General features: G+C 50.4%; 1 protein-coding gene across 1 annotated transcript in view; it reads left to right on the top strand.

Moving 5' to 3' along the window:
- The window catches only part of LOC121580570 (receptor-type tyrosine-protein phosphatase mu-like), a gene marked incomplete at its 3' end in the record, with an annotated part of 542,380 nt that overhangs the window by 461,608 nt on the left and 58,272 nt on the right, over positions 1–22,500 (top strand). The window contains exon 24 of the mRNA XM_045213497.1: positions 4,192–4,268. Within this exon, the coding sequence (XP_045069432.1) occupies positions 4,192–4,268 (77 nt within the window). The remainder of the gene's footprint in view (positions 1–4,191; positions 4,269–22,500) is intronic.

The raw sequence follows: 22,500 nt of genomic DNA, 5'->3' as shown, positions 1-22,500 counted from the left end.
CACCTCCTCTCTCCCTCACCTCCTCTCTCTCTCTCTCTCTCTCTCTCCCTCTCCTCCTCTCTCTCCCTCACCTCCTCTCTCTCCCTCACCTCCTCTCTCCCTCACCTCCTCTCTCTCTTTCTCTCTCTCTCTCCCTCTCCTCCTCTCTCTCCCTCACCTCCTCTCTCTCCCTCACCTCCTCTCTCCCTCACCTCCTCTCTCCCTCTCCTCCTCTCTCCCTCACCTCCTCTCTCTCTCTCACCTCCTCCTCTCTCTCTCTCTCTCTCTCTCCCTCACCTCCTCTCTCTCCCCTCTCCTCCTCTCTCCCTCTCCTCCTCTCTCCCTCTCCTCCTCTCTCCCCTCACCTCCTCTCTCTCCCTCTCCTCCTCTCTCCCTCTCCTCCTCTCTCTCCCTCACCTCCTCTCTCCCTCACCTCCTCTCTCCCTCTCCTCCTCTCTCCCTCTCCTCCTCTCTCTCCCTCACCTCCTCTCTCCCTCACCTCCTCTCTCTCCCTCACCTCCTCTCTCTCCCTCTCCTCCTCTCTTTCCCCCTCCCCCTCCTCTCTCCCTCACCTCCTCTCTCTCCCTCCTCACCTCCTCTCTCCCCTCTCCTCCTCTCTCCCTCTCCTCCTCTCTCTCCTCACCTCCTCTCTCCTCACCTCCTCTCTCTCCCTCACCTCCTCTCTCTCCCTCTCCTCCTCTCTCTCCCCCTCACCTCCTCCTCTCTCCCTCACCTCCTCTCTCTCCCTCACCTCCTCTCTCCCTCACCTCCTCTCTCTCCCTCACCTCCTCTCTCTCCCTCTCCTCCTCTCTCTCCCTCACCTCCTCTCTCTCTCCTCACCTCCCTCTCTCCTCTCTCCTCTCTCCTCTCTCTCACCTCCTCTCTCTCCTCACCTCCTCCCTCTCTCCCCTCACCTCCTCTCTCTCCCTCACCTCCTCGCTCTCCCTCACCTCCTCTCTCCCTCACCTCCTCTCTCTCCCTCACCTCCTCTCTCTCCCTCTCCTCCTCTCTCCCTCACCTCCTCTCTCTCCCTCACCTCCTCTCTCTCCCTCACCTCCTCTCTCTCCCTCTCCTCCTCTCTCCCTCTCCTCCTCTCTCTCCCTCACCTCCTCTCTCCCTCACCTCCTCTCTCTCCTCACCTCCTCTCTCTCCCTCTCCTCCTCTCTCTCCCTCACCTCCTCTCTCTCCCTCACCTCCTCTCTCTCCCTCATCTCCTCTCTCCCTCACCTCCTCTCTCTCCCTCACCTCCTCTCTCTCCCTCTCCTCCTCTCTCTCCCTCACCTCCTCTCTCTCCCTCACCTCCTCTCTCTCTCTCCTCCTCCTCTCTCCCTCACCTCCTCTCTCCCTCACCTCCTCTCTCTCCCTCACCTCCTCTCTCTCCCTCACCTCCTCGCTCTCCATCACCTCCTCTCCCTCACCTCCTCTCTCTCCCTCATCTCCTCTCTCCGTCACCTCCTCTCTCTCCCTCACCTCCTCTCTCTCCCTCACCTCCTCTCTCTCCCCTCACCTCCTCTCTCTCCCTCACCTCCTCTCTCCCCCTCTCCTCCTCTCTCTCCCTCACCTCCTCTCTCTCCCTCACCTCCTCTCTCTCTCTCCTCCTCTCTCTCCCTCTCCTCCTCTCTCTCCCTCACCTCCTCTCTCTCCCTCTCCTCCTCTCTCTCCCTCTCCTCCTCTCTCTCCCTCACCTCCTCTCTCTCCCTCTCCTCCTCTCTCTCCGTCACCTCCTCTCTCTCCCTCTCCTCCTCTCTCTCCCTCACCTCCTCTCTCTCTCCCTCTCCTCCTCTCTCTCCCTCACCTCCTCTCTCTCCCTCTCCTCCTCTCTCTCCGTCACCTCCTCTCTCTCCCTCTCCTCCTCTCTCTCCCTCTCCTCCTCTCTCTCCCTCTCCTCCTCTCTCTCCCTCTCCTCCTCTCTCCGTCACCTCCTCTCTCTCCCTCTCCTCCTCTCTCTCCCTCTCCTCCTCTCTCTCCCTCTCCTCCTCTCTCTCCCTCACCTCCTCTCTCTCCCTCTCCTCCTCTCTCTCCCTCTCCTCCTCTCGCTCTCTCACCTACTCTCTCTCCCTCACCTCCTCGCTCTCCCTCTCCTCCTCTCTGTCCCTCACCTCCTCTCTCTCCCTCTCCTCCTCTCTCCCTCACCTCCTCGCTCTCCCTCACTCCTCGCTCTCCCCTCTCCTCCTCTCTCTCCCTCACCTCTCGCTCTCCTCACCTCCTCTCTCTCCCTCTCCTCCTCTCTCTCCCTCTCCTCCTCTCTCTCCTCTCCTCCTCTCTCTCTCCCTCTCCTCCTCTCTCTCCCTCTCCTCCTCTCTCTCCCTCCTCCTCTCTCTCCCTCACCTCCTCTCTCTCCCTCTCCTCCTCTCTCTCCCTCACCTCCTCTCTCTCCCTCACCTCCTCTCTCTCCCTCACCTCCTCTCTCTCCCTCACCTCCTCGCTCTCCCTCACCTCCTCTCTCCCTCACCTCCTCTCTCTCCCTCACCTCCTCTCTCCGTCACCTCCTCTCTCTCTCTCTCCTCCTCTCTCTCCCTCACCTCCTCTCTCTCCCTCACCTCCTCTCTCTCCCTCTCCTCCTCTCTCTCCCTCACCTCCTCTCTCTCCCTCACCTCCTCTCTCTCCCTCTCCTCCTCTCTCTCCCCTCTCCTCCTCTCTCTCCCTCCTCCTCTCTCTCCCTCTCCTCCTCTCTCTCCTCTCCTCCTCTCTCTCTCCCTCACCTCCTCTCTCTCCCTCTCCTCCTCTCTCTCCGTCACCTCCTCTCTCTCCCTCGCCTCCTCTCTCTCCCTCTCCTCCTCTCTCCGTCCTCCTCTCTCTCCCTCTCCTCCTCTCTCTCCCTCTCCTCCTCTCTCTCCCTCACCTCCTCTCTCCCTCACCTCCTCTCTCTCCCTCTCCTCCTCTCTGTCCCTCTCCTCCTCTCTCTCTCTCACCTACTCTCTCTCCCTCACCTCCTCGCTCTCCCTCTCCTCCTCTCTCTCCCTCACCTCCTCTCTCTCCCTCTCCTCCTCTCTCCCTCACCTCCTCGCTCTCCCTCACCTCCTCGCTCTCCCTCTCCTCCTCTCTCTCCCTCACCTCCTCGCTCTCCCTCACCTCCTCTCTCTCCCTCTCCTCCTCTCTCTCCCTCTCCTCCTCTCTCTCCCTCTCCTCCTCTCTCTCCCTCTCCTCCTCTCTCTCCCTCTCCTCCTCTCTCTCCCTCTCCTCCTCTCTCTCTCTCTCCTCCTCTCTCCCTCACCTCCTCGCTCTCCCTCACCTCCTCTCTCTCCCTCACCTCCTCGCTCTCCCTCCCTCTCCTCCTCTCTCTCCCTCACCTCCTCTCTCTCCCTCTCCTCCTCTCTCTCCCTATCCACCTCTCTCTCCCTCACCTCCTCTCTCTCTCTCCCTCTCCTCCTATCTCTCCCTCACCTCCTCTCTCTCCCTCTCCTCCTCTCTCTCCCTCACCTCCTCTCTCTCTCTCTCCTCACCTCTCTCTCCCTCCCTCACCTCCTCTCTCTCTCTCCCTCACCTCCTCTCTCTCCCTATCCTCCTCTCTCTCCCTCACCTCCTCTCTCTCTCTCTCCCTCTCCTCCTATCTCTCCCTCACCTCCTCTCTCTCCCTCTCATTCCCTCTCTCCCTTACCTCCTCTCTCGCTTTCCCTTCACCTCCTCTCTCTCTCTACCTCACCTCCTCTCTCTCCCTCACCTCCTCTCTCTCCCTCTCCTTCTCTCTCTCCCTCACATCCTCTCTCTCCCTATCCTCCTCTCTCTCCCTCACCTCCTCTCTCTCTTTCCCTCACCTCCTCTCTCTCTCTCTATCCTCCTCTCTCTCCCTCACCTCCTCTCTCTCTTTCCCTCACCTCCTCTCTCTCTCTACCTCCCTCCTCTCTCTCCCTCACCTCCTCTCTCTCCCTCACCTCCTCTCTCTCCCTCTCCTCTTATCTCTCCCTCACCTCCTCTCTCTCCCTCTCCTTCTCTCTCTCCCTTACCTCCTCTCTCTCTTTCCCTCACCTCCTCTCTCTCTCTACCTCACCTCCTCTCTCTCCCTCACCTCCTCTCTCTCCCTCACCTCCTCTCTCTCCCTCTCCTTCTCTCTCTCCCTTACCTCCTCTCTCTCTCTCCCTCACCTCCTCTCTCTCCTTCACCTCCTCCTTCCTCTCCCTCATCTCTCTCCGTCTGTGTCCCTTCCTTCTTGATTTAACGTGATTCATTCTGGTTCTGGTTTCTGTCCTCCCTCTCTTCCTCCCTCTGTTCCAGATGATCACTCCCGAGTCAGACTTCAGCCCCTGGAGGGAGAGCAGAACTCTGATTACATTAATGCAAATTACGTTGATGTAAGTACACACACCAGCCGGCTACACACACACACACACACACACACACACACACACACACACACACACACACACACACACACACACACACACACACACACACACACACACAGCTAGCTACATGGATGTAAAGGTCATTGCGCTCATTCGCTGCATCGGTCCCTTTCGAAGCGAGAAGGTGGCTGGCAAGACGTTGTGGGGGGCTACACACACACACACACTAACACACACACACACACTAACACACACACACACTAACACACACACACACTAACGCACACACTAACACACACACTAACACACACACTAACACACACACAAACTAACACACACACACACACTAACACACACACACACAAACACACACACACACTAACACACACACACACACACACTAACACACACACAAACACACACACAAACACACACACACATACTAACACACACACTAACACACACTAACACACACACACACTAACACACACACATACTAACACACACACTAACACACACACACACTAACACACACACTAACACACACACACTAACACACACTAACACACACACAGACACACACTAACACACACACACACTAACAAACACACACACACACACACACACACACACACTAACACCCACACACAAACACTAACACACACACACACACACAGACACACACAAACACACACACACAGACACACACACACAGACACACACACACACAGACACACATTTGCCCTTATTTTAAACTCGTATGTCTTCCTTATTTGAATAAGAGATGTTTCTGGGAATTGGAATCAGGGCCTGGACTGGATGGAAGGAAGGCTAATGGGTTGACGAGGGAAACCAAGTTTTATGGTACGAATGGGACTTGGGAAAGACAGCTCACATGTAATTCATAGACAACCATAGAACATGAGAAAATCAGAATGAGAACTATTGGAGTAAGTGGCAGTCAAGGAATCACCTCCTCTCTCTCCCTCACCTCCTCTCTCTCCCGCATCTCCTCTCGCTCCTCTCTCTCCCTCTCCTCCTCTCTCTCCCTCACCTCCTCTCTCTCCCTCACCTCTCTCTCCCTCACCTCCTCTCTCTCTCTCTCCTCCTCTCCTCCCTCTCATCCTCTCTCTCTCTCCTCCTCTCTGTCCCTCTCCTCCTCTCTCTCCCTCACCTCCTCTCTCTCTCTCTCTCCTCCTCCTCTCCCTCTCATCCTCTCTCTCTCTCTCCTCCTCTCTGTCCCTCTCCTCCTCTCTCTCCCTCACCTCCTCTCTCTCTCTCCCTCACCCCCTCTCTCTCTCTCTCCCCTCTCTATCTCTCTTCCCTCCCTCTCTCTACTCCCCCCCCCCTCTCCTCTCTACCCTTTAATGTGGTCATTTGTAATCTGCTGTTATGCATTCAGACGTACATTCATAATGCTAGGTGCTCGCACACACACACACACACACACACACAGAGAGAGACACAGACAAACACACACACACACACACACACACTTTCAAACGTAAATTCATAATGGGAGGTGCTCACACACACACACACACACACACACACACACACACACATGGAAACTTTTGTCAAAGGTAAATTAATAGTGATAGGTGCAAACACACTCCAACATTTCCAAGCATAAATTGATAATGATAAGGTGGGCCAGCGGCAAATGCAGTGTGTTAAATTATTTACCTCTCCAAGCACCATTCGGTTTATGGCATATTATGAGTAGAGGACCCAGCAAACCAAAATTGGTTCTGTGAACGTTCCCAGTACATTCGTTAGGTTGCAGAAAATGTTCTCAAGGCACATAAACTGTCCAATTGTGCTGATAATTATACAATGTTTGTATAAAACATTCGCCTGACATTTCAAGATTATTCCCAGAACACGTGTTGTCTTTTATTTGAAGGTTCCCAGAATGTTTCATTAGGTTGTGGTAACAGTCTGGTGGGAAAATTGTAGGGACATCACAAAATATACACTACCAGTCAAAAGTTTGGACACACCTATCATTCAAGGAGTTTTCTTTATTCTTACATTGTAGACTCTAATGAACTTTTCCTCTGCAGCAGAGGTAACTCTGGGTCTTCCATTCCTGTGGCGGTCCTCATGAGAGCCAGTTTCATCATAGCACTTGATGGTTTTTGCGACTGCACTTGAAGAAACTTTCAAAGTTCTTGACATTTTCCATATTGACTGACCTTCATGTCTTAAAGTGATGATGGACTGTCGTTTCTCTTTGCTTATTTGAGCTGTTCTTGCCATAATATGGACTTGGTCTTTTACCAAATAGGGCTATCTTCTGTATACCCCCCCTACCTTGTCACAACACAACTGATTGGCTCAAACACATTAAGATGGAGAGAAATTCCACAAATTAACTTTTAAGAAGGCACACCTGTTAATTGAAATGTATTCCAGGTGACTACCTCATGAAGCTGGTTGAGAGAATGCCAAGAGCGTGCAAAGCTGTCATCATGGCAAAGGGTGGCTATTTGAAGAATCTCAAATATAAAATATATTTTGATTTGTTTAACACTTTTTTGGTTACTACATGATTCCATATGTGTTAATTCATAGTTTTGATGTCTTCACTATTATTCTACAATGTAGAACATAAAAATAAAATTAAGAAAAACCCTTGAATGAGTAGGTCTGTCCAAACTTTTGACTGGTACTGTATGTTCCCAAAACACAACAACTGTCCAGGATTATTATACAATGTTCCCAATCTTTTAGGTTGTAAAAAACATTCACCTGATTTTACAAGAATGTTCCCAGAACAGGTTTTTATGTTCTTTAATAGTTCCTAACACATATCTTTAGGTTGTGAGAACATTGTGGGGACATGACAGGAGATATGTTGCCAAAACAGAAAAACTGTCCAGTTGTGCTGATGATTACAGTGTTTCTATTAGGTTGAAAAAACATTTGCCTGATGTTGCAAGAATGTTGACATAACAGCTGGTCTGTTCTTTAAAGGTTCCCAGAACATTTAATTAGGTTGTGGGAACAGTGTGGGTACATCCCAACAGATAACTTCCCAAAACACAAAATCCGTCCATTTGTGATGACATTCTTACAATGTTTGTGTCAGGTTTCACAAAACATTCCCTCAATGTTCTTAGAATGTTTTTCCTATGTTCCCAGAATGATTCAATGTAAGTTTTGAACAGGTGGTTTATGTCATAGTTAGTGTTGAGGAAGTTAGTTGTACAACAATTCATGTAGAAAATCATATGGCAATTATATTTTGGAATCACATGACAATTTATTAGATATTTATTGTACCAACACAGTTTTACCATATTTTGTTAAAAGTCGCAAGTGGGGATCTTACCTGGGAGCGTTATCCCTGGAATTAATCCACTGTGTGGGATGGAACTAATACAAATATAAAGCTGTTCATCCACTGACTTCCAGGTCGTGATCTTTGTCTTTGTAAAAAGAGGATAACTACAGTACAGTGCATTCGGAAAGTATTCAGACCCCTTGACTTTTTTCACATTGTGTTACGTTACAGCCTTATTTTAAAATTGAATTAAATTGTTTTTTTCCCCTCATCAATCTACACACAGTACCCCCATAATGACAAAGCAAAAACAGGTTTGTAGAAAGTTTTGCAAATGTATATGTAAAAAAACAACAACGGAAATATCACCTTTACATAAGTATTCAGACCATTCACTCAGTACTTTGTTGAAGCACCTTTGGCAGACATTACAGCCTCAAGTCTTCTTGGGTATGACGCTACAAGCTTGGCACACCTGTATTTGGGGAGTTTTTCCCATTCTTCTCTGCAGATCCTCTCAAGCTCTGTCAGGTTCAATGGGGAGCGTCGCTGCACAGCTATTTTCAGGTCTCACCAGAGATGTTCGATCGGGTTCAAGTCCAGGCTCTGGCTGGGCCACTCAAGGACATTCAGAGACTTGTCCCGAAGCCAATCCTGCGTTGTCTTGGCTGTGTGCTTAGGGTCGTTGACCTGTTGGAAGGTGAACCTTCACCCCAGTCTGAGGTCCTGAGCGCTCTGGAGCAGGTTTTCATTAATGATCTCTCTATACTTTGCTCCGTTCATCTTTCCCTCGATCCTGGTTAGTCTCCCAGTCCCTGCCGCTGAAAAACATCCTCACAGCAGTATGCTGCCACCGCCATGCTTCACCGTAGGGATTTTGCCTGGTTTCCTCCAGACGTGACGCTTGGCATTCAGGCCAAATAGTTCAATCTTGGTTTCATCAGACCAGATAATCTTGTTTCTCATGGTCTGAGAGTCCTTTAGGTGCTTTTTGGCAAACTCCTGTCATGTGCCTTTTACTGAGGAGTGGCTTCCATGAAGGCCTGGTTGGTGGAGTGCTGCAGAGATGGTTGTCTTTCTGGAAGGTTCTCCCATCTCCACAGATGAACTCTAGAGCTCTGTCAGCGTGACCATCAGGTTCTTGGTCACCTCCTTGACCAAGGCCCTTCTCCCCCGATTGCTCAGTTTTGCCGGGCGGCCAGCTCTAGGCAGATCTGTGCCTCGACACAATCCTGTCTCGGAGCTCTATGGACAATTCCTTAGACCTCATGGCTTGGTTTTTGCTCTGACATGCACTGTCAACTGTGGGACCTTATATAGACAGGTGTGGGCATTTCCAAATCATGTCCAATCAATTGAACTTACCACAGGTGGACTCCAATCAAGTTGTAGAAACATCTCAAGGATGATCAATGGAAACAAGATGCACCTGAGTTCAATTTCGAGTCTCATAGCAAAGGGTCTGAATACTTATGTAAATAAGGTATTTCTGTTTTCAATTTTTTTATAAATTTGCAAAAATGTCTAAAAACCTGTTTTCACTTTGTCATTATGGGGAATTGTTTGTTGATTGATGAGGATGTTTTTTATTTAATCCATTTTAGAATAAGGCTGTAATGTAACAAAATGTGGAAAAAGGGAAGGGGTCTGTCACGTTCGCCGGTAAGAGAGGACCAATGCGCAGCGTCGAATGCAAACATATTTATTAACACTGAAGGAAACACGAACAAAACAACAAACGATACGTGACAGTACACGGTCAAACATAAACAGACTTGAAACAAAATCCCACAAACACGAAAGAAAAGCCGACTGTTTAAATATGGCTCCCAATCAGAGACAACCAGCTGACAGCTGACACTCGTTGCCTCTGATTGGGAGTCACTCAGGCCAACATAGAAATAATCAAACTAGACCCACAACCTACAACACAAAACATAGAAACTAACACCCTGGCTCAACATAAGAGAGTCCCCCGAGCCAGGGCGTGACAGTACCCCCCCCCTAAAGACGCGGACTCCGACCGCGCCAACCACACACAACAGGGGAGGGACCGGGTGGGCACTCCGCCTAGGCGGCGGATCCGGCTCCGGGCATGATCCCCACTCGCTCTCTAACCCCCCAAAGTACCCCTGGTCCGGTCTGGCCCTGCTGCCCGGAGCTGGACTGCACACTGGTGGAGCGGATTGCTCTAGCTCCGGCGTAACGCATCTGACCGGCGCCGGACCAGGCACCAGTGGAACAGGCACGTGCCGTGCCGGACCGGGCGACGCACACCCCTGGCTTGGTGTGGGGAACAGGCACGGGCCGTGCTGGACTGACACGCACACCACTGGCTTGGTGTGGGGAGCAGGAGCGGGCCGGACAGGGCTGGCCAAGCGCACCACAGACTTGGTGCGGGGAGCAGGAATGGGCCGGACTGGGCTGGCGACGCGCACCACAGACTTGGTGCGGGGAGCAGGAACGGGCCGGACAGGGCTGACGAAACGCACCACAGACTTGGTGCGGAGAGCAGGAACGGGCCGGACAGGGCTGACGAAACGCACCACAGAGTTGGTGCGGAGAGCAGGAACGGGCCGGACAGGGCTGACGAAAGCGCACCACAGAGTTGGTGCGGAGAGCAGGAACGGGCCGGACTGGGCTGGCGACGCGCACCACAGACTTGGTGCGGGGGAGCAGGAACGGGCCGGACAGGGCTGACAAACGCACCACAGACTTGGTGCGGAGAGCAGAACGGGCCGGACAGGGCTGACGCAAACGCACCACAGACTTGGTGCGGGAGCAGGAACGGGCCGGACAGGGCTGACGGAACGCACCACAGACTTGGTGCGGGGAGCAGGAACAGGCCGGACCGTACTGGGGACACACACCACTGGTCCTACGCCGGGATCTGGAATGGGCCGGACCGGACTGGTAACACACCCCAGTACCTCTCGCCGTGCCTCTACACCTTCCACCCCCTCTTCGGCCAGTGGCCCCCCGTAACCTGGCGGCCTCCTCTGCCAACCCGCTGGACCGCTCTATCGCGGCCTCCTGCTGCCCCGACGTCGTGAGCCCCCCTAAAAAATTTTCTGGGGGTCTCTCCCTCCCCGTGGGCCAGGCCTCTATAGTTCTCGCCCAACTCTCGCTCTTCTGCTTCCAACTCCCGCTATTCAGCTCCTCAATTGGCTTGACCCAGTCGAAACTCTTCCTCCATTGTTCCCAAGTCCACTCTCTCCGCTCTTCAATCGGCTTGACCCAATCGAGGCTGCCACGGAGATCTGCTAGGGATTTCCCTGGCGATGGCTCCTCGACTCGCTGCTTGGTCCAGTTGTGGTGGGATTTTCTGTCACGTTCGCCGGTAAGAGAGGACCAATGCGCAGCGTCGAATGCAAACATATTTATTAACACTGAAGGAAACACGAACAAAACAACAAACGATACGTGACAGTACACGGTCAAACATAAACAGACTTGAAACAAAATCCCACAAACACGAAAGAAAAGCCGACTGTTTAAATATGGCTCCCAATCAGAGACAACCAGCTTACAGCTGACACTCGTTGCCTCTGATTGGGAGTCACTCAGGCCAACATAGAAATAATCAAACTAGACCCACAACCTACAACACAAAACATAGAAACTAACACCCTGGCTCAACATAAGAGAGTCCCCCGAGCCAGGGCGTGACAGGGTCTGAATACTTTCCGAAAGCACAAAGGGAAATCCACTAGAAACATTAGGATCCTGGTAGGGCAACCAGGGCTTGAAGATGGCAGATCGCAAGTTCAAATCTACTTAATTACCATTCTTTAAAAAAAATATGTTTGGACAATACCCTAATAAAATATAATGATGTCACTCACCACCTTCCGGAGACATTTGAAACCCCACCTCTTTAAGGAACACCTGGGATAGGATAAAGTAATCCTTCTAACCCACAATTGGTAGGGGAGGGAATGGCTGGCATGGATGTAGCTCAGTTGGTAGAGCATGGCGTTTGCAACGCCAGGGTTGTGGGTTCAATTCCCACGGGGGGCCAGTATGAAAAATAATGTGTGCACTAACTGTAAGTCGCTCTGGAGAAATGACTAAAATGTAAATGAAATATGATATATCACAACTGCTTCCATTATTCTCTACATGAGAATAAGCATGTGGACACCAGCTCGTCAAACATCTCATTCCAGAATCATGGGCATTAATATGGAGTTGGTCCCCCCCTTTGCTGCTATAACAGCCTCCACTCTTCTGGGAAGGCTTTCCACTAGATGTTGGAACATTGCTGCGGGGACTTGCTTCCATTCAGGCACAAGTGAGGTTGGGCGATTAGGCCTGGCTCGCAGTCAGTCTTTCCACTACATTTTATATTTAAGGCATTTAGCAGACGCTCTTATCCAGAGCGACTTACAGTTAGTGAATGCATACATTATTTTTTTATTTTTTTATTTTTGACCGATTGGCATTCGTTATCCACCTGGGAGGGCCCCTGTCGGCCGGCCTCTGGCCGGTGTTCGGACGGACGGTTCCTCCCGCCCCATGTGGATTCGCCTCTATCGGTGGAGCCCCTTTCCCCGATATGCTCCGGCCGAGCCTCGCTGAGCGATACCAAGACGACCCGTCTGACCCAGTGGCCCTACGTTGGTGTTCCGGTGCGGGGAGTGGCTCTCCCAGGCAGCGATGCCAGGAGTGATGTCCACCCTGCAACGTACCGGCGCCAGAGACACGTGCTTCTCACACCCTGTCGTTGGCTCGGTTGTGCGGTTCCTACTAAACCCTCCAGCTAGAAAGAGACCTCTCGAGCGGCGCCCCGGCACTCGCGGCCCCCCCCCGGCCGCGGGCAGTTCAGGGCCTCCCGCTGGGTGTGCGCGTGGATTGCGACCGGGCCTCCACCCCTGACGGGAATTGGACCGTGCCCGGGCCGTCTTCCGCTGAGCGCACCTGGGTACAACTTCTACGTTGTGAGGGGCTACCTGGTTGATCCTGCCAGTAGCATATGCTTGTCTCAAAGATTAAGCCATGCAAGTCTAAGTACACACGGCCGGTACAGTGAAACTGCGAATGGCTCATTAAATCAGTTATGGTTCCTTTGATCGCTCCAACGTTACTTGGATAACTGTGGCAATTCTAGAGCTAATACATGCCAACGAGCGCTGACCTCCGGGGATGCGTGCATTTATCAGACCCAAAACCCATGCGGGGTGCCCTTGGGTGCCCCGGCCGCTTTGGTGACTCTAGATAACCTCGAGCCGATCGCGCGCCCTTTGTGGCGGTGACGTCTCATTCGAATGTCTGCCCTATCAACTTTCGATGGTACTTTCTGTGCCTACCATGGTGACCACGGGTAACGGGGAATCAGGGTTCGATTCCGGAGAGGGAGCCTGAGAAATGGCCGGCCGTGGGAAGGTCAGGACCTCCAACTGGGTGTGCGGTGGATTGCAACCGGGCCTCCTCCCCTCACGGGGTTGTTGTGCCCGGGTTGTCTTCCGCTTAGCACACCCAGGTACAACTTTACGTTGTGGGGGGCTACCTGGCTGACCCGCCAGTGGCATATGCTTGTCTTGAATAAACCCAGGAAACTGGGTTAGTGGGGAAAGCGAATTCATATGAATCTATTGATTGGAGGAATCCTAACCACTAGACGACCAGGGAATGAATTCGAAGGCTTTCCCACCCCAGAGGGTCCAGACTGGGTTACCAACCATGGATCCATCCGTGCTACCCCAAGGGCATGGATGTGAGCAGCAAAGCTTGGAGCCATCCGTGCTACCCCAAGGGCATGGATGCGAGCAGCAAAGCTTGGAGGAGCGATGCGAGAATAACGAGAGTACGAAGCGAAAAACTAAGAAGGCAAAATGGCGGTTTCGGGGCTCCGAACCGCTGGGAGAGAGACACCACAGGGGTGCTCCCTACCCTAAGATAACATGTATTCGATCCGTGGCCTTCCACAATAAACCTCAGACCGTGGACCCAGATCCCCCCGATACCGCGGACGCGAGGGGGGACGTGGGCTCACTGGTGCTTCAGTGTGTCGGCAAATTAAAGACACCTGCTCTAGCATCGCGGGATGGGGGCAGCAGTGTCGTGACGCCACCACAGCCTGTCAAGAGAGATTTTGGGAGAGGAAAATGTGCTACCCCAGCTGAAGGATCGGAGAGGCCATCAGCCACTAGTACCCTGCTGATATCACTCCCTGTCGTAGAACTGAGCTGCGAGTTATGTGGAACACAACTTAAGACGGTCGGCGGAGTGGTGAAACATTTCGCGGTGAAACACTCAGCCGTCTCGGTTGTGTATGTGTGTCGAAAGTGTGGCAAGTCAAATAACAACAGCCACTCCATTTCCTGCCATGTCCCTAAGTGCAAGGGACCGGTAGAGACCCGTTTGGAGGCTGGCTATGACTGGGTCTGTGGTCTATGTGAAAGAGGGTTCACGACTGCAATGGGGCTGACCCAACACAAACGACACAAACACGTAGCTCTTTATTGCCAAGAAAATGAGGGGGAGAAGGCAGCACTCCAAAAGGAGAAAGTGGATGATGGTAACGGATGGTTCGAATGGGAGGACAATGAGTTGACTCGAATGAGCTACGAGTTGGCTGGGGACAAGCATATCAACAGGCTAATTGCTGAGAGGCTAAACAAAACTCCAGAACAGGTGAAGCAGAGAAGACGAAGACTGAGGTGTGGAAGGCTGCCGAGTGGCGCTCTCCAGGAAGCAGCTGATGGGAGTAATTTCATCAGTATGCTGTCCAAGTCGGCTACACCATCAACACCCCACAGCGGAATACATGAGATCCTCCGGAAAGAGCTGCTGAGGGGTGGTACCGATGATGGTGTAAAAATTGGAGAAGTCACCCTATCCCTAAGGGGGGTGGAGCAAGATCCTGCCTTGCTTAATTCGTCCGCCCTGGAACTGCAGCAGTTGTTGAGAAGGAAACCCGACTACCAGCGTCAGCAGAACCATCCGAGGGAGCGCAAGGCCACATTGCCAAGTGAAAGAATGAATATTGCCAAGCAGTCGGAGTATCGCAGAGTACAGGGACTGTATGATGGGAATAGATCCAGGTTGGCAAATGATATTCTAGATGGTAATGGGAGGGTAGCAGCTGCTTTACCGCCACTAGAGGTTGCTTTGGCATTCAAAAGTCGGTGGGAGGTGACTGAGACGTTCCATGGCCTTGGTCAGTTCTGCTCGGAGGGGAAAGCGGACAATGGTGTGTTCGGGTCACTCATCTCGGCAGCTGAGGTAAAGGAAAACCTTGGGGATATTAAAAATGGTACAGCAGCGGGGCCAGACGGGATCACTAAGACGGCATTACAAGAATGGGATCCGTCTGGTGCGAAACTTGGTCGTACTTTTTCTGTATGGTTGACATCGGGTACCCTGCCTGAGCCATTCAAGAAGTGCAGGACCACTTTGATACCCAAGACCTCTGACCCGGCTTTGCGCACCCAGGCGTCTGGGTGGAGGCCACTTACCATCGGGTCTTTGGTATTGAGGCTATACTCTCGCATCCTTACAAACAGGCTGGCGCGGGCGTGTCCCATCAACCCGCGACAGAGAGGATTTATTTCCTCACCTGGATGTTCGGAAAACTTAATGATCCTGGGAGGATTGTTGAAGGAAAGTAGGGCGAGTGGCGAGATGTTGGCCGTGGTGTTGGTGGACTTTGCGCGTGCATTTGACTCTATCAGTCATCTGCACATCTTGGAGGTGCTGAGGCAGAGAGGACTGGATGAACACATCATCAGAATCATAGGTGACTCGTACACCGACGTTACGACAATGATTACGGTCGATGGGGAGCAGTCCCCTCCCATCGACGTGAGGATAGGGGTGAAGCAGGGCGATCCGATGTCGCCGCTGCTGTTCAACTTAGCCCTTGATCCAATGATTGAAACGCTCGAACGTACCGGCTCGGGGTACAAGTTGGATGATCGTCAGATCACAACCCTGGCTTTTGCTGATGATCTTGTCTTGGTGAGCGGTTCGTGGGATGGCATGGCGAAAAACATCATAATTCTGGAAAAATTTTGCCAACAGACGGGGCTGAGGGTCCAGCCCAAGAAGTGCCACGGTTTCCTTACTCAGAAAATTCGAGGGGTTTTCTCGGTAAACTCTTGCAGGCCTTGGATAATGAGTGGCGTTGAGCTACACATGGTCGGGCCAGCAGAGTCGGTCGAGTACCTCGGGTTGAGAGTGGGTCCGTGGCAAGGCATTATAGAACCAGAACCTGTCGAGCGACTTCGTGACTGGATTAGCTCGATTGGGCGGTCTCCGCTGAAGCCTTCGCAGAAGGTGAAGATGTTGAACGACTATGCGGTCCCGAGGATGGTTTATCAGGCGGACCACGGCGGGTCAGGGCCAAAAATCCTTCATGTACTTGATGGGATGATCAGGAAGGCGGTGAAGGTTTGGTTACACCTTCCACAGTCTACTTGTGATGGGTTGCTTTACTCGAGATGCCAGGACGGAGGGCTGGGTATCGTAAAGTTAGCCTGTCAGATCCCATCTATCCAGGCCAGAAGGGTGTACCGATTATGGCATTCGAAGGATGACATTACTCGGATAGTCACCCGCAGGGTAGTGAAACCAAAAGAGTACCTCGGGATGTGGCTGAGAGCTGGCGGGGACAAGGCAAGTTTGCCTCCCCTAGAAATATCGAATGAGGGTGCTGTCCGGAGCACAGACCCCGCCAGCTCGGTGACGCCAACAAGGAAGAACCCAGTCAGGCCGGATTGGAGGCAAGGAGAGTTTCAGAGATGGCAGAACCTGACAGCGCAGGGAGTGGGAATACAGGCATTCGCAGGAGACAGAAACAGCAATCACTGGTTGAAAAATCCAGCCGAGGTTGGATTTAAACAGAGATACTATATTGCAGGTCTCCAGCTGAGGGCTAATGTGTACCCAACCCGAGAGGCACTGGCCAGGGGGAGGAAAGACAGTCTAACTGTCTGCCGCCACTGTCTATCTGCTACTGAATCTTGCTCGCACGTTCTCGGGCAGTGTCCTGCAGTGAAGGATAGTCGCATCTCGCGACATAATAAACTGTGTGACCTGTTAGCAAATGAAGCCGAAAGCGCCGGATGGATCGTCACCAGAGAAATGTGTTGCAGAACCCATGCCGGGGCTTTGCGACGCCCAGACCTGGTGTTCGTGAAAAATGGTACTGCTTTGGTGGTGGATGTTACAGTGCGGTACGAGATGGACTCTAAAACCTTAGAGTTCGCGGCTGCTGAGAAAGTCGCTAGGTACACCCCGATTGCTCGATACATTATGGTTGCCCTGAAGGTGAGGAAGGTAATAGTGTTTGGCTTTCCACTGGGAGCCCGAGGGAAGTGGCCAATCAGCAATGAGAGGCTGCTAATGAACTTGGGGGTGAGTTGTTCACGGAGGAAACGACTGGCCAAGCTATTCAGCAGGAGGGCTCTCCTGTACTCCCTAGATGTCCTCAGGGACTTCTATAGAATTGATGGGAAGGTGGTGAGCTCGGATGAGGAGAGCGAAGATGATCATCCTTTGGCTCAGTAGGCGACTACTGAGGAGTGCCTGCTGGTATAGAGGTACTTTCACCACTTGTCCCTAACGCTGCCCTGACCTTGGTCAGGAGATTCCCAGAACCCCCACCATTGAACGAAACCCCTGGCCTCGGCGAGGAGACCCAGTTGGACCTACGGTCTAATGGGGCAGTATGATGGTAGAAGCGCCTCTAAGTTAAGCTTGGAGGTAGCGCCATTTGTGAGCCATACTGTTTGAACGAAGCCCTGACTTCGGTTAGGAGAAAGTGACCATAGTTACTGACGGTTCGGTCTGAGTTCCAAGAAGGTTCGGTTTGGGTTACATTTCGGTTTGGTTTAAGCTGGGTAAAAATAAAAAATAAATAAAAAAAAAATAAAAAAAAAATGTTGGATGTTGGAACATTGCTGCGGGGACTTGCTTCCATTCAGGCACAAGTGAGGTTGGGCGATTAGGCCTGGCTCGCAGTCAGTCTTTCCACTACATTTTACATTTAAGGCATTTAGCAGACGCTCTTATCCAGAGCGACTTACAGTTAGTGAATGCATACATTATTTTTTTTTATAGATGTTGGGACATTGCTGCGGAGACTTGCTTCCATTCAGGCACAAGAGCATTAGTGAGGTCGGGCACTGATGTTTGACAATTTGGCCTGGCTCACAGTTCATCCCAAAGGTGTTCGATGGGCGTTGAGGTCAGGGCTCTGTGCAGGCCAGTCAAACATCAGGGCCTTCCCCAAACTGTTGCCGCAAAGTTGGAAGCACAGAATTGTCTAGAATGTCATTGTATGCTGTAGCGTTAAGATTTCCCTTCACTGGAACTAAGGAGGCTGAACCATGAAAAACAGTCCCAGACCATTATTCCTCCTCCACCAAACTTTACAGTTGGCACTATGCATTTGGGCAGGTAGCGTTCTCCTGGCATTCGCCAAACCCAGATTCATTCGTCGGACTGCCAGATGGTGAAGCGTGATTCATCACTCCAAAGAAGGTTTTTCCACTGCTCCAGAGTCCAATGGCGGCAAGCTTTACACCACTCCAGCCGAAGCTTGGCATTGCGCATGGTGATCTTAGGCTTGTGTGCGGCTGCTCGGCCATGGAAACCCATTTCATGAAGCTCCCAACTAATAGTTATTGTGCTGATGTTGCTTCCAGATGCAGTTTGGAACTTAGTAGTGTGTGTTGCAACTGAAGACAGACGATTTTAACGCGCTTCAGCACTCGGTGGTTTCTTTCTGTGAGCTTGTGTGGCCTACCACTTCGCGGCTGAGCCATTGTTGCTCCTAGACGTTTCCACTTCACAATAACAGCACTTACAGTTGACCGGGGCAGCTCTATCAGGGCAGAAATTTTACGAACTGACTTGTTGAAAAGGTGGCATCCTATTACGGTGCCACATTGAAAGTCTCTGAGCGCTTCAGTAAGGCCATTCTACTGCCAATGTTTGTCTATGGAGATTGCGTGGCAGTGTGTTCGATTTTATACACCTATACGGGTGTGGCTGAAATAGCCGAATCCACTAATTTGAAGGGGTGTCCACATACGTTTTGTATATTTAGTGTAGTTGAAGTATGTTTTTAGAACAATGAATCATGTCATAACCTTACAGAATAACTTTATAAGAGCATCGCAGAAATGTTTCTTGTTTGTTGTTATAGGTGTTAGTAGTAATAGCTTGCTCCAACATTTTAATAATAATAATAATATGTCATTTAGCAGACGCTTTTATCCAAAGCGACTTACAGTCATGCGTGCATACATTTTTGTGTATGGGTGGTCCCGGGGATCGAACCCACTACCTTTGCGTTTCAAGCGCCGTGCTCTACCAGCTGAGCTACAGAGGACCATTATTGGAACCATCATGTCATAATGTCACACTATAACTTTGAGAACATTGTAGGAATATTCCCTGCTTTTTTTATTTTTTTTATAGATGTTGGGACATTGCTGCGGAGACTTGCTTCCATTCAGGCACAAGAGCATTAGTGAGGTCGGGCACTGATGTTTGACAATTTGGCCTGGCTCACAGTTCATCCCAAAGGTGTTCGATGGGCGTTGTTATGGGTGTTTTTACTAACATCTCCATCAACATTAGCAGAACGTTCCCATAATGTTTCGTCAGAACCACTTCTATTGCGCCCACATTTTGTTGCGGCAGTATGTTTTACCAAGATAGTTTTTCATAGCTGTCTATTTACCACCCCAAACCGATGCTGGCACTAAGCTGTATATGGCCATAAGAAATAAGAAAACGCTTATCCTGAGGCGGCGCTCCTAGTGGCCAGTGATTTAATGCTGGGAAATTGAAATCCGTTTTACCTAATTTCTACCAGCATGTCACATCTGCAACTAGAGGCGAAAAACTCTAGATCACCTTTACTCCACACACAGTAACTCATACAAGACTCTCCCTCGCCCTCCATTTGGCAAATCTGACCATAACTCTATCCTCCTGATTCCTGCTTACAAGCAAATACTCAAACAGGAAGTACCAGTGACGCGCTCAATACGGAAGTGGTCCGATGAAGCGGATGCTAAAACTACAGGACTGGTTTTTGCTAGCACAGACTGGAATATGTTCTAGGATTCATCCAATGGCATTGAGGAGTTTACCACATCAGTCACCGGCTTCATCGATGACGATGTCCCCACAGTGACCATGCGTACATATCCCAACCAGAAGCCACTACACCGGCTCCAAAGCTTGTCGGATGTGACAGGGCTTGCAAACTTTCACGGATTACAAAGGGAAAAACCCAGCCACAAGATGCCCAGTGACGCGAACCTACCAGACGAGCTAAATTACTTCTATGCTCGCTTCGAGGCAAGCAACACTGAACCATGCATGAGAGTACCAGCTGTTCCGGACGACTGTGTGATCACGCTCTCCGTAGCCGATGTGAGTAAGACCTTGAAACAGGTCAACATTCACAAGGCCGCAGGGCGACACGGATTACCAGGACGAGTACTCAGAGCATGCGCTAACCAGCTAGCAAGTGTCTTCACTGACATTTTCAACCTCTCCATGACCCAATCTTTAATTCCTACACGTTTCAAGCTGACCAACATAGTCCCTGTGCCCAAGAATGCCAAGGTAACCTGTTTAAATGACTATCGCCCCATAGCACTCATATCTGTAGCAATGTAATGTTTTGAAAGGCTGGTCATGGCTCATATCAACATCGTCATCCCAGACACACTGGACCCACTCCAATTCGCATACCGCGCCAACAGATCCACAGATGACACAATCTCTGTTGCACTCCACACTGCCCTCTCCCACCTGGACAAGAGAAACACCTATGTGAGAAATATGTTGATTGACTACAGTTCAGCATTCAACACCATTGTGCCTTCCAAGCTCATCACTAAGCTAAGGACCCTGGGACTGAACACCTCCCTCTGCAACTGTATCCTGGACTTCCTGACGGGACACCTCCAGGTGGTGAGGGTAGGCAACAAAACATCCGCCACGCTGACCCTCAACCCGGGGGCCCCTCGGGAGTGCATGCTTAGTCCCCTCCTGTGCTCCCTGTTCACCCACGACTGCGTGGCCAAGCACGACTCCTGCACCATCATTAAGTTTTGCTGACGATACGACGGTGGTAGGCCTGATCACCGATGACGATGAGACAGCCTATAGGGAGGAGGTCAGAGACCTGGCAGCGTGGTGCCTGGACAACAACCTCTACCTCAACGTGAGCAAGACAAGGGAGATGATCGTGGACTACAGGAAACAGGAGTGCCGAGCACACCCCCCACTTAAGTCATAGACTGTTCTCTCTGCTAACGCACGGCAAGCGGTACCGATGCACCAAGTCTGGAACCAACAGGAACCTGAGCAGCTTCTACCCCCAAGCCATAAGACTGCTAAATAGTTAGTTTAATAATAGTTAACCAAATAGCTACCCGGACTATCTGCATTGACCCTTTTTGCACAAACCTTTTTTGACTCATCACGTACGCTGCTGCTAATGTTTATTATCTATCCTGTTGCCTAGTCACTTTATTCCTAGTTATATTAACATATCTTCCTCAATTACCTCGTACCCCTGCACATCGACTCGGTACTGGTACCCCGTGTATACAGCCATGTTATTACCTCGTACCCCTGCATATGGACTCGGTACTGGTACCCCGTGTACATAGCCATGTTATTACCTCGTACCCCTGCACATGGACTCAGTACTGGTACCCCGTGTATATAGCCATGTTATTACCTCGTACCCCTGCATATTGACTCGGTACTGGTACCCCGTGTATATAGCCATGTTATTACCTCGTACCCCTGCACATGGACTCGGTACTGGTACCCTGTGTATATAGCCAAGTTATCCTTTCTCATAATGTATCTATTATTACTTTTATTATTACGTGTTTTACTGTTCTATTATTTCTCTATTGTCTTCTTCTCTGTGTTGTTGTGAAGGGCCCTTAAGGAAGCATTTCACTGTTAGTCTACACCTGTTGTTTATGAAGCATGTGACGAATAAAAATGTGATTTGATATGTTCAAAGAAAATCACCACAACATTGTGTTATTACATTCACTGGCAACCTAATGAGAACCTTAGGGGAATGTTCTGTGCTAGTTTTTACAGATGTTTGGAACAAAATGTTAGTGAATGTTAGGAGAACATTTCAAGGATATTTCATTTCAAACATTTTCTTAGAAATATATATTTGGCGATCATTAACATTCTTTGGATGTTTGTGGGACGTTATCATCCTAATGTTGTCTCAAACCCGAACTAGAACTTAATGGGAATGTTAACTAATGTTCTGGGAATGTTCCCGGTTTGCTGGGTTGTTTGCTGTTATCACATCATTGGTTGTTAGGACCTATACAGGATCTTAATTTGACCACCCTATTGCAGGATACATTTAAAAACTTCTAGTGTATTCACGGTTTTAAAATGCTTCTAAAGTTTGTAATTTCCACTTTAAAATATCATACTTGATTTTTCCTAACGAAAAATATATCAGCCAATACAAAAATGTCCATTAATTATAATCCACATACAGTAGTAATTCACATTTCCGGTTGCTGCAGGATTAATTTCCTGCTGTGAATAACTGGTCAAATTAAGATCCTATATCTGGGTAGGTATCTCCTTTAATGTTAGTGGAACGTTCCAGTAATGTTTTCTCAAAACCAATTTAATTGAATCCAGACATGATTGCTGAAGAATGTTTAGGGAACGTTATTGGAACAATCATGCCATAAGATCACACTATAACTTTGAGACCATTGTAGGAATATTTCCTGCTTGTTGTTATGGGTGTTTTTAATAACATCTCCATCAACATTAGCAGAACGTTCCCGTAATGTTTTCTCAGAACCATGTCTAACGCTCCTATATTTTGTTGTGGCAGTATGTTCTAAAAACATTACTGGTACATTGTGTTATTACATTACCTGGAAACCTAATGAGAACGTTTGGGGAATGTTT

This window comes from Coregonus clupeaformis, unplaced genomic scaffold, assembly GCF_020615455.1.
Source record: "Coregonus clupeaformis isolate EN_2021a unplaced genomic scaffold, ASM2061545v1 scaf0116, whole genome shotgun sequence".
In the NCBI taxonomy this organism is placed as follows: domain Eukaryota; kingdom Metazoa; phylum Chordata; class Actinopteri; order Salmoniformes; family Salmonidae; genus Coregonus; species Coregonus clupeaformis.
This window is presented reverse-complemented; position numbering and strand designations above follow the sequence as displayed.